This window comes from Molothrus ater, chromosome 3 (assembly GCF_012460135.2).
Source record: "Molothrus ater isolate BHLD 08-10-18 breed brown headed cowbird chromosome 3, BPBGC_Mater_1.1, whole genome shotgun sequence".
Classification (NCBI taxonomy): domain Eukaryota; kingdom Metazoa; phylum Chordata; class Aves; order Passeriformes; family Icteridae; genus Molothrus; species Molothrus ater.
In genome coordinates this window covers 68,247,367-68,259,677 of record NC_050480.2, presented here as the reverse complement: position 1 = coordinate 68,259,677, position 12,311 = coordinate 68,247,367, and the positions used below count along the sequence as shown (strand labels likewise).

The following is a 12,311-nucleotide window of genomic DNA, read 5'->3' as shown; positions in this document are numbered from 1 at the left end:
AAATTGGTCATGAGGAGTTAGACTCCTAAAGATACAATCTTAACCTTGGTTTTATTCTTTCACAGAGATGCTGTAATAATTCAAATGAGAAAACACACAGACTGTTCAAACAAATTCAGAGCTTTTTATCACTCTGACTCTACCAGAAACATCTTGCCAAGTATCTGCATCTCGTTTAGTGAATCTGACTTGGGCTCTTTTTGTTCATGCCACTTAGCTTTAAATGAATCTTAATTTCTTTCTCTTGTGTAATAGCATGGGGCCAAAGGAACCCATTAAATCTTCTATTACTGCCTCCTGGCAAAGAGCAGATGAGACTCATTTCACAAGTATATCCATTTTACTCATGCTGTTAGCTAAGTAGAAGTACTGAAAGTTGCTTAATTCTTGCATAGTGAGTTAAAAAAGGTAAATTCAAATATTCTCCCCCTTCCCTCCCCTTTATGCATTAACATCCTTCAGCTATTCTAGTCCACACTAGGACTAAACCTAAACTATTTGTGATGGATTTCTAAAGTCAAGCCCAAAACTGAAGGGAAAAAGTTTCCTGATCCCTAACTTTTAATGAAATAGCATATCAAATGTCTCCTCATCTCCTTTGTCCTCATCTGGTGACTCATTCCAGGCAGACATTTGTGAATAAGGAGCACTGGGTACAGCTCAGGACTGGATATGCTTAGGTTAATAAAAACAGTAATTTAACAGCTCCTGACACTGAGGACTGCATGTGTCCCTCTGAAGTACAAGCAGTCACTGCCATTCTATGGTGTGACACACAAATCCAGGGGATCAGGTTCAAATCACCCTGAGCCACACTGCACTTCACTGTGAGGATCTATTCCCAGCCCTGTTTCCTTGACTGCAGTCTGTACCTTTCTTTAGCTATACAGTGTAGCAATACATGCAGCAGTGTAGCATGCAGTACAGCATGCACAGTTCTGTGAAAATGTGTTGGTATGGTGCATTGGGGACTACACACTATTTAAAACTACTTCTAGCAATTCTCTAACATCAAATAGTTACGGATTTTTGGTCCTGAAACCTAGAGCCAAACATGTAAAAGGCCTTTTACATAGCACAGTACAATTTTCTTGCTATTGTGTAATATCCCTGGATGCTTTAACTCAATGGCTTACTATGGTCTCTCCATTCCATGGAAATGTGAATGATTAACATATCAGATATGATGTATCAACATACATCCCCTTCTGATTTGAACCAAAACTAGGCTGTCAAGAGTAAATGCGGAAACGCCATTAACATTCCAGAGTGTTACAGTTTTTACAAGATTACAACTGCTGACAATTTATTATCATACATGGAAAGGGTTTTTTATCATTATTCAATCATAGCAAAAATGCCCTGGTTTGGGCAGGAGGAGATTTCATTTTTTCCTAGTATCTGGTATAGTGCTGTGTTGGGGATTTAGGATGAGAATAATGCTGATAACACACTGATGCTTTATTATTGCTGAGCAGTGGTCAAGGACTCTTCAGCTTCTAACTCCACCCTACCAGTGAGCAGGATGGGGGGGCACAAGGAGCTGGGAAGAGACCCAGCCATGACAGCTGACCTGAACTGGCCAAAGAGACCTTCCATACCATATGGTGTCATGCTTAGCACATAAACCCAGGGGAAAAGGTGTCTGGGGGCTGGGCTGCTGCTCAGGAACTGGCTGGGCATCACCACTGCAGGTGGTGAGCAATTGCATTGTGCATCACTTGTTCTGTATATTCTAATATTATTATTGATGTTTTCCCTTCCTTTTCTATCCTATTAAAATGTCATTATTTCAACCCACAAATTTTACATTTTTTTCCTCCCTGATTATCTCCCTCCTCCCACTGTGGAGCAGGGGTGAGCAAGTGGATGTGTGGTGTATAACTCCCTGCCAGGTTAAACCACAACAATTGGAAAAAGAGGTATACAAGAGTGATTTATGCTCAGTTATCAAGAGACTTGGAAAATCCCATTAATGTAAGAATTCCCCTAGGCAAGTCATGATTTTGTGGAAAATCTGCTACTAGCTGTGAGCAGCTGTCTTTCAAAACCTGTTCTAAAATTAATGTCACACGAAATACAGAATCAAAAATTCCCCTTGCTTAATTTTGCTACTAGTGAAATTCTGACATCTATAACCAAAGACAACCTGAAGACCACACTTCTGGTTTGACACTTCAATTTTCTGTATACACAACTGTAATCACACAATCTAATAATACAAAATTATTATATCTAGACATTGAGAACTGAAACAGCTTTCTATAGTTTAAAATTGGATCCCACATGCAATCTGAAGTTATTCTTCATGATGGGGTGTTCCTCTTCTTTCTAGGTCTTAACCACATAGTTTAGAACACTCTAAATTTTTTGGGGGTTACAAGATTTTTCACAGTTGACCTGTGACCAACAGATATCAATGAAGGCAAAAAAGCTTCATGGCATTTATGCATTAGGTGGTCCAGCAAACCCTAGGCATCCTTTAAAATTCCATACAAATTCTACCTTACAGGCATGAGCTGATGACTTCTGAGAGTACTTGTGTTCTCAGTGCTAACCAATATTTACAATACTTAAAATTATTTAGGAAGAGTCCAAGAGGTTATGCAGCAGTAATAAATGAAGCTATACAACTAGAATGTCATTCAGAAAGTAAGATGGTACAAGTTAAATGCCAAAACCCTACTTGGACAAATGTTTACATTCCATGAGAATTAATAGAAAGGTTTAAAAAAGTGTATAGACTTATCTCTAAGCATTCACATAATATTACATAATATTATTAATATTCTAAATATGCAATACTACTGAAGTGACAGATACTCCTGTAGCCATTTTTATGTAAATTCTTTAGTATCATTCAGTAACCATGAAAACACAGAGCTCAGAAAGCTGCTCAGGGCTATAAAAAAGCCTGTAGCAGAAATTGAACTGGACCTTTCTTATGATGCTTTGCTGTGTGTTCTTATAAATATGATTTAAACTATTACTTCCATTTCACCTATCAGTGCTGTCTGAGTGACAAAATAAGAAATCCTCCCTGCAGGAGGTAACTTACATTCCTCTTCCTTTGGATCGAGTTGTGTAACACTGACAGACAAGCGATCTACACGTTCCTGTAAGGAGTTGACTCTAAATGAGAAACTGTGTGCTTCATTGAAAAGTTCACCAAATATATCTTCAGCATATTTACCTGAAACATGGGAAAAAAATATTCAAGCATAGCACAAGATAGGCAAATGATTTCTACTGTTTTAATTAAATAATTCTAAGATGCATGAGTATCATTGTAACAACCTGCACTTACTGAGCCCATTAAGAGTCCTTTAGAAAAGCAAATAGAAGTTAAATACTTACTATGCAACTTATTTATCAGAAATTAAATTATTTAATACATTACAGGACAGATATTCAGCTGCCATAAAATAATTTAACTATGCTGATATGCATGGAAGTAGACTGCAGTTTCTTGGATATTTCTAAAAGGACAACTTCCAACATCTGAAGCTGCTCCTGTCTGAGCGATAACTTATCTTTGAATTGACTTCAACACTGTTCTCAAAATGAAGCACTGCTTCCACTCCTGCTGTACAGAGAACTTTACAACAAAAAGGAAGATCAGATATTCATATCTAGATAAATTAGAACCAGCCTATTCAAAAATACACACTAAAACAATCCTACCTTGAAAAATCCCAATTCTAGTAACTGACCCATTTACACTGAAGTAAAAAAAAAAATCCCAAACAACCAAAAAAAATCTCTTTTGTTCACATCAACGGACATCATATTTTTAGCACAAAAGAGCAGGAGATTCAAATATTGCCAGGAAAGGATCAGTAATTGGTTTCTCTGCTACAGAGTACTCCCCATACTGCTTCTAATGCTCTCAAGACTCCATTTGAGAAGTCTGCCTATGTCACTGGAAAAACCCCACCAGACTACACAGCAGAATGTGTAGCCACACTTCTGAAATACAATGTGATAGCTTTCAAAGCCTTCTATGATACATGTGCATATGTAATTCATGTACTGTTTGTGCACTTATGTTGGTTTTGGAAGTATAAATCTCACAAATTTCTAACTACCTGCTTTGCACTCAAGTTCTGACAGGTATAAAAGAAAAGGATAGCTGTGGAAATTCTGCCTTTGGTGAGCAATACATCTGGAAGTATACATAAAAACAAGGACATTTTTATATAAACACATCAAAAGAACAAAAATTAAATCCCTTCAGGTACTGTGGAAACTACTTAAAGATGCTATGCAGTAAGCACAAGGCCAGCACATACCATTTATTAACTTAGGTAACAGCAACAGAAAACCAGCATGACTATACACAATGGAATATAAAAAACGGTATCAGAAGAAATGTACCGAAGAAGAAAGTAGAAGAGGAACAACTAGCAAACTAACAATAAATATTTCTTCAAAGACATGAGGAATAAGAAAGCCTGCCAAGGAGTCTGCAGAGCAGACTGGCAATGAAAATATGAAGGAATACAGAGAAGACAAGACCCCTGTGGACAAGCTAATTTAACACCTTCCACTGGTGTCCACCGAAGGGAACTGGAGAGACCCTGATGCAAGAGCTCATTGTGGGAAGCCCAAAGAAACTGAAGAGACTATATAAAAATTACAAAACTAAAGGAAAGAAATGACCAGCAAATATCAGGAACAATTGCACTTACAGACATTGAAACACACAAAAACAAGGTTCAAATTCTTTTTCATGGAACATCTTGAGAGCTTCAGACCCATAAGCCTGACATCCATACAAATTAGTTTAGATCATAATGAAGAACTGAATTAGCAGACATTTGGATGACTCATGTCAGAAGAGGCAGCACAGCTTTTGTAAAGGGAAATTCTGAATGGCTTAGAAGTACATAGAGAGCTATGATGTACTGAGATTTCCAAGAGAGTTTAGAAAATCCCTAATCAAACAGTTTGGGGAAAACTTAACAGATGAGGCATACAAAAGAAGTGGCACAGATAAATAATTCCTCAAAAGGTAGAAAACAGGGCATAGGAGTAAATCACCAGTTTTCACAGTCGAGAAAGGTGAGTTTTACTAAGCTTCTATGCTGGGATCCATGTTAATTAAGATATGTGAAAATTGCTTGAAAAAAACTGAGATCAAAGTTTCCAATGATACAAAGTCATGAAAAAGAAACACACTGAGCATTAAGAAACACAGACAAACCTCAGCTGGTTGGAGAGGCTTCCAGGCTGAAAAATGCTGGAAGCAGGGAGATTAGTAGGAATTTCCTACATGCTGTCTTGCTGTCATTCTTGGAGCAACTGCTAATAGCCACAATGAGAAGCAGATCAAAGGCACTCCCACTCTGAACCTTTGTCTCATAGCACAAGTCCACAGAAAAATACAGATGGAAAGTTAGTAAAAGTCTTCTCAGCTGGCAACGCACCTAAGTTGAGTTGTAAGACTTTCTAATATGTGTCTTGAAACTCTGAAAAATTTATGTTCTTTAACCTGTACCTGAAGCAAGGGAAATTACTTAAAAATGTGATCCACTAAGAACAAGATTGTTGAAGTTTTCATACACAGATACTAAAAATTTAATGCATTTCAGATAATATGTTCAGAAATATTAATTTTAATTAGATAACTCACATAACATTCAGAGACACACAGGCTAAAATTAAAATAAAATATAAAGTTTCATGTGTAGAATTGAAAATTAATTTAGAAGCTGGGCTTTAAAATCCAGTAACTTCCCTTTTATAGGTGTATTTTGAGGCTAAATTTTTATCTGTATCATTTCATCAGGCTTAAAATTAATCTACCTCATTAATGAGCTCCAACTGCAAATAATCTGTCTTGGAAATCTTTTCATTACATTGCATACAGCCACAAACATACTGCAAGGAATAATTTGCCTATGCTTATGAACACTAATCCTCAAATGGGAAATACATTAAAAACAACCTGTCGTGTTTGAAGTGGTGTGCCAACCATCATGTCTCCACCTACCTTTGTGTTGGTGGTCTCTTTATTTAGCCAGAGGTATATTTAACCAAATGCTTCCTCTAGCAAAGCAAAATGTTTGCTTTTTGTGAAAGGTACAACTTACATTCTAAAGAATATTATATGTGAATGTATAAATATGTACATAACACACATAACCCAGTATTTGTGATGCCATCTCTGTGTATTCTATAGGAGTCTACCCTCAGTTTTGAATGGATCACAAATGACACAATTACAGGTGATTATACTGAACAAAGTGTCACAAATTCAAATACGAAAGTGTGAGAAAAAAGCACTCTAGTAAACAAAGCTGAACTCATTCCACGTAATTTATAGGTAATATGTCAGAAGAGTAAGAATGCAAAATTAATTCCGTTATACACAATGAATATTCCAAAGTATCATTAACACTTCAGAATATTTACAATATTATGGGCTTGCTTTACAATATTATGGGTTTGCTGAAAAACTCTGCTCTTATGTTGTTTCACACAGCACAATAAAGAGAATTACAGTTCCCCATGACAATTATAATATTAATGCCTTAGGATCCAGCTCACAGTTGGATACAAAACACCAGATCAGAAAGATCAGTGGTCTTGTTTGCTTACTAAATTAAATGACAATGTACACTTCTGCAATTAAATTAATTCAATGTCTGTGAAAAGCTTATTTTACTGTATTTGCAAAACCTGCTTGGCATTTTTTTTTATAAACAGAACACTTAATTTTTTTTTAATAAGAGGATACATTATTATTCAGTTTTAATTAAGGAATTTATTATTCAGCTTATTATTCTTTTCATAACTTTTCCTTATGTATCTAATGGCTCTGATCACAATTAAATCTTCAGTAAGAAAGGGATACAGGAATGCAGCTCTCTCTGGTGTCAGTCAATATCCTTTTTTGTGACAGATAAATAAAATGTCTTGGAAACAATGTTCTGTTCTTCCTTCCCTCAATAACATGCATGTACTTTGATGGCTTTTTGAACAATTATTTTTCTGACTTTTAAAACAGACCTATGAGCTGAAAACAGTAGCTAGTAGCTACTAACTGAAAAGAGAGTAAAAATTATACTGCTTACTGCCTTCCAATTTTTTTTTTTAATTAAAACCACCAAAACATGTATCACCCACTCAATTTCCATTCATTACCATGGCAATAAGCGTACAATGGCTTATAAAATGTCAAAAAAATACTGATCAGTTTTACAGTGCTTTGCTTTCACCAAATGTTCCTTCTAATTTGTTTTATCTCCTAATTTCCCCCCATAATTTCTTAAGCATTTGTCCAACCTCCCTGGCTTTTATCCACAAATGAGTAATTGCTGATTTTCCAACACACTAAAATGAAAACACACTAAGGTTAAAGAAATGGGGGTTTTTGTCTTGTTCTAGGGGACTGGGTATGAACTGAAGTCAACCACAATGTCCACATCAGGTTCTGGACAGTATTTAGTCTAATTAAATAAAGCTTGACAAATAAATGTCTTCAGAGACTTTATTATTGTGTTACTCAAATTCTTAGAACCACAACAAGGATCAGGACATACACTAGCAGTCCTCTCAAAACTCCAGTCCTTAAACTCACCTGAACTCTGGCTGTATTCTCAATGCTGTATTTGTTGGCAAACCCTAAGGAAAGGTCGTTTAAATTAATCATTTTGCAACACTAGATCAGTTACCAACAGATTTAGTTACAGGCTCTCAGACAACAAGCAGGATATGAGTCCTGAACCAGGACTTGTGGAAGAAGTCACTTCCTTACTATCCTTCTGCATTGTTAAAGAAAAAGAGTTCCAAACACTTCAACTGCAGCCCAGCCTGAAGCAGCACCCTGCAGATCAGTTAGGTGCTGGCAGCCTTTGTGAAACATGCTCTGAATTTGCTGTAGCTACCTGGATAAACACATTCACCACACACTGTGCTCAGTGCCATAAACCAGCATCATTCTGGGAAATTCAAGAGGATGACTGGCAAAACTTAGGCCAATGCAAGATGCAGCAAGCGGGAAATTCAAAATCTTCATTATCTTAGCCTTAAGTTATCTGTCAGACTTTTGGGGCTCAGTGGTGTGTGTGTGTGTTTGCATATTTTAACATTTACAAACCTAAAATCTAACCCAACACAATTATCATTGAACTAAATTAAAAGAATACATAATACATTAAATATGTGGTGACATTATTAAGTACAAAGTTATGTCACTACATACAGAGTTATGTCACTAAAATCATACTTGATATTAAAATAGTAAATTTATTGATATATTGAATTACACAAACCCCAAAATAATATTAGCTTAAAAATATAAGTTTGGCAATTAAAAAAAAAGGTATAAATTGGTAAAACATCTCAAAGAACAAGCTTAGAATTTAGTCTGTTACCCACCTATACACTATCATTCCTTGATTTCTATTATTTCATTCCTGTTCACACACTATACAATACTTTTGTCCGCTATATTTTCTAAAACATGAAGGTACAGAACAAGAGTAGCTGTAAAACCTGTCATGTCCCACTGCCCAATCCCTTCCCAATATATTTATACTATGCAAAATTACATTATTCACTACTGAATAGTTTCTTTCTACACAATATAGTGTATTTATTAGAAAATATTCTCTCAGGATAATTAGTTACCACAGAAGCCACTCACAATATATAACCAAGGTTCCTTTATAAAGCAAAACAGGAAAGATATTCTAAGTCTATTAATACACTTTTCCTCCTTCATTATTTCTGACATATCATTTAACATATCCATAGCCTGTTGATTCAGCTTCAGATCTTCACTACATAATTTACTTTTTAGAAAAAAACAAGATGTATCTGAGTTTGAAAGTCTGGGCTTATTTCTCATCAGGATCATTTCAATCTCACAGCTAAGTGATTAGGAAATGCACTAAAAGCTAGGAGACTGAACTTGGAGATAAGAACCTTGGTAGATCCTTGGGAACATCATTGGTTATGCTGAGCAAGCGCTGTAAAATGACATATTAAATACATGGCACTGATGCTAATTAGGAACTTTCATTATGAAAATGTGAGGGCAGTCCACAAGCATTATAGTAGTAGTATCAGAGTACTGAGGAGACAACTTGATTCCTTTAGCCAGGAAAATTGAACCAGATGTTTATCAGACAACCTGAGCAGGGCATCAAAAGTATCAAATAAACTTTGTTAAAGGCCTTATCCAGAGCAGGTCTGAAGCTTCTTGTTGACATCCAAAAAGAAGTCAGCCTCCAAAAAATCTTCAGCCATGGAAGTCTGAGATACCATTTGTTACCACCCACTGAGGACATTATCAAGTAAACTAGCTGAGATTACCATTATGTATTCAGAAATCTGTGAAGAGACTCCTGAGAGCTGAACTTATGTGGAAAGTAGCAGTGCTAATGATCATTTCACAGGGAAGTCTTGCTCTTCCTTTCATTTCTAACATAACCTGAATTCACTGCTTTATGTAGGCAAGGAATTAATGACAGGTGGGACTTTTTTGTGTTAACACACAGTTGCATTCAATGAAACTTTACTGACCCCTTGCTCATTCTCTCATTACCATTTGGGACAGACACAAAACCAGCATTGCCACTGCTGCAAAGACAACATCAAGAAATCAGAGGGAAGATTTTGAGAGGTTGGGGTTCTCTCAAGCTGAGTTAGCCTTTAGTTTTAAGTCCATCAGTTTCCTTATCCCCATGTGCAAAAGAACACTTGTTTTCCCTGGCAATTGTAGTAATAATGAATAAAGAGGAGTGACTAATGAAGAAAATTCACAATTAATGTCTTCCCGAGCACACTGAGAAGGAGGATGGGCAAGACAAGATGCAACACAGGAGTTCTGGAATACTGACTGAAGCTCTAGCTGCAGATCTGCAGAGACTTCCTTCCAATCATGCAGCATGCAGGAACCTTACCATGTGCTGAAGATGCTGTTCACACAGGGTGAAGAGAGAGGCTGGTCTTTGAGCTCAAGAAGCCTGGTTCTAAAAATTAGTTGCAGTCCCAACACCTTGCAGCTAGGTATTTCAGGAGAAATATTTCCCACTTACTGAATGTTAATGCCTTAAGTCATGACAAAGTGCAGGTTTTCCTGAGCTGAAAAAGTGTTTCTCACAGTACAAGAGAAAAGTGTCTCTCACAAGATGAATGCTTTTGGGGAAGGAATGGTAAGCAAAAAAACAGAAAGAAAATTTAAGCATATCTGAGAAGAAAAAATAAGGGGGAGAAATTATTTCCTCCAAAGTCAGGCTTTCACTCCTGAAAACTAACAAATAAGGGGCAAGGAAAAGAAAGAATTAGACAACCACGGTAAAAATAGATATACTACACAGAAAAGATAGAGAGAGGGAAAAGGCTACAAAAGGTTCAATGTTAAGTGAAAATTGTTTTCACTAACATATAAGGCACTCCAGCTTAGCAGAATTATGCAGCATTCTCTTTGGTTATGCAGAAGTAAATGAAAAAATGAGGAATGACATCTTGTTATGACTGAATAAAAGGCCTAGTCTGTATGCCTGCAATACAAATATGCATTAAAGGCACATATTCAAAAAGAGAAATGTTCTCCTCCCTAGATGGAGGTGCCAGAGACTGGGGCTGAGAACAAACCCCATCAGTTAGGTTTCTTATGTGGTACCGAGATTCTGTTTCCATGGAACAGCTGAATAAAAGGAAAAACAAGATTGGTCAATAGCTGTGAACAAAATGAGGAGGCTACATCCACACAAGAGAACTATTTATCTGCCTTCTAACAATGGCACAGCTGCACAATGCTATCAGTTGTGTTTCATGTACACAGGAATGTTATGGCCTGACATAGACCAACGTATAGAGAGTACTAATGTCTGTGCAATATTGCTGCAAACATGAGGGAAGCACTTCCTCAAAGCAGATACTGTTAGAAAGAAAGAAATACAGGCAAGAATGGCTAGGAAACTAAAACAGCTGTTGCTGTTGTCCAGAGAGTTTCTGTTCTGCCACAGTGCTAAGAAAAGCTGTCAGAAAACAGATCCTTTTATAAAGTAAGAGAAGACTGGGAATACAGGGGGAAAAATTACTTCCTGGCAATTTTGTATGTTGTATCATGACAAACTGATGTGTTTTCATGCTTCAGGGATAAAGGCAATGACTATCACTCAAAGCAGAAATAAATATTTTGTCCTTTGAGCTCTACTTCTTTTAAAGGTCAACAAATTTCTCAAACTGAGCAATTAGAAGCAGCCCATCAAATAAGCTATGAAAGGTTTGATAATTTTCATGGAGACACATGGTAGTTATCACTGACATAGTGATGTAAAGCTCTTTAAATTTTATACTGAAATACAGGAAAACAGAATTCCTGTCATTTCATAGGTACTGTTTCTGCTTGTATATCCTATTTAAATGTAGTATCCAAGATCATAGAAACACAATCCTGTTTAGGCTAAAAGACCTCCAAGTCATCTAGTCCAATACCCTGTGCAAAGCAGATCCAGTTAGATCCAGCTGCTTGACTAATCCAGTTGAGCTGTTAATATCTCCAAAAATGGAGACCCAATGACTTACATGACAAAACTCTATGCTAATTTTTTCTCAATAATGACTTTTGGTATTGTTTAGAGTACTGGTGGCTCCAATTCCACAACAGCATTCTTTGTCTGTATCATGTCAGAAGAGAAGTTAAGACTGCCTGGTCTTAAGAATCATAACCATAAGAAGATTGATTCTCTATTTGAGGGTAGGTAAGTGAAAAATCTTAGAGGCAGAGATGACTGATTGTTAATCAGGTCAATGACCATTCATTTAAATTTGCATAACTTTACCAGCAAAAGCAAAAGCAGCTTTAGTTTAAAGAAAACGAGACCCTATCACAGCTCTCAGTTTCCACCCTCAGAGTAAAGCTCATTTTGTCTACAACTTAAAGGCTGATTCTCAAATATACACATTATCCATGGAAAACAAAAAGGGAAGGACTGCAGAGAGCTGGTTGCCAGGGGACTGCTGCAAAACCATGCCTGCTGGCTGTGACTAACAGGCAACTACTAAAATTTATCTGCATGTCAGCAGACCTTGCTGTTCACCCCTAACAGTGACACACCACGTGAAGACTGGTTATTTGGGTTTAAGCATGAGACACAAAATTCCTATTCCAGAACTCCTGAATATTTTTGAATTTGTATTGCTCCTAGCATAAACAGGCAGAAAAAGCTAAAAGAATTCTGGAACAAAATACTTTCACAAGTACCCCAACCTTTGAAACATGATCCCCATTTTTAAAGAAGAGTCTTTAGCACTGCTGAGAAATAAGGACTAGTTTGCAGAACATGTTCTAT

At 36.6% G+C, this 12,311-nt stretch overlaps 1 protein-coding gene across 5 annotated transcripts in view; it reads right to left on the bottom strand.

Moving 5' to 3' along the window:
- The window catches only part of WASF1 (WASP family member 1), an 87,362-nt gene that overhangs the window by 14,293 nt on the left and 60,758 nt on the right, over positions 1–12,311 (bottom strand). For all 5 annotated transcript variants that reach the window (XM_036380446.1, XM_036380444.1, XM_036380443.2 and 2 more), the window contains exon 3: positions 3,059–3,193. In XM_036380446.1, coding sequence (XP_036236339.1) covers positions 3,059–3,193 — 135 coding nt within the window. The remainder of the gene's footprint in view (positions 1–3,058; positions 3,194–12,311) is intronic.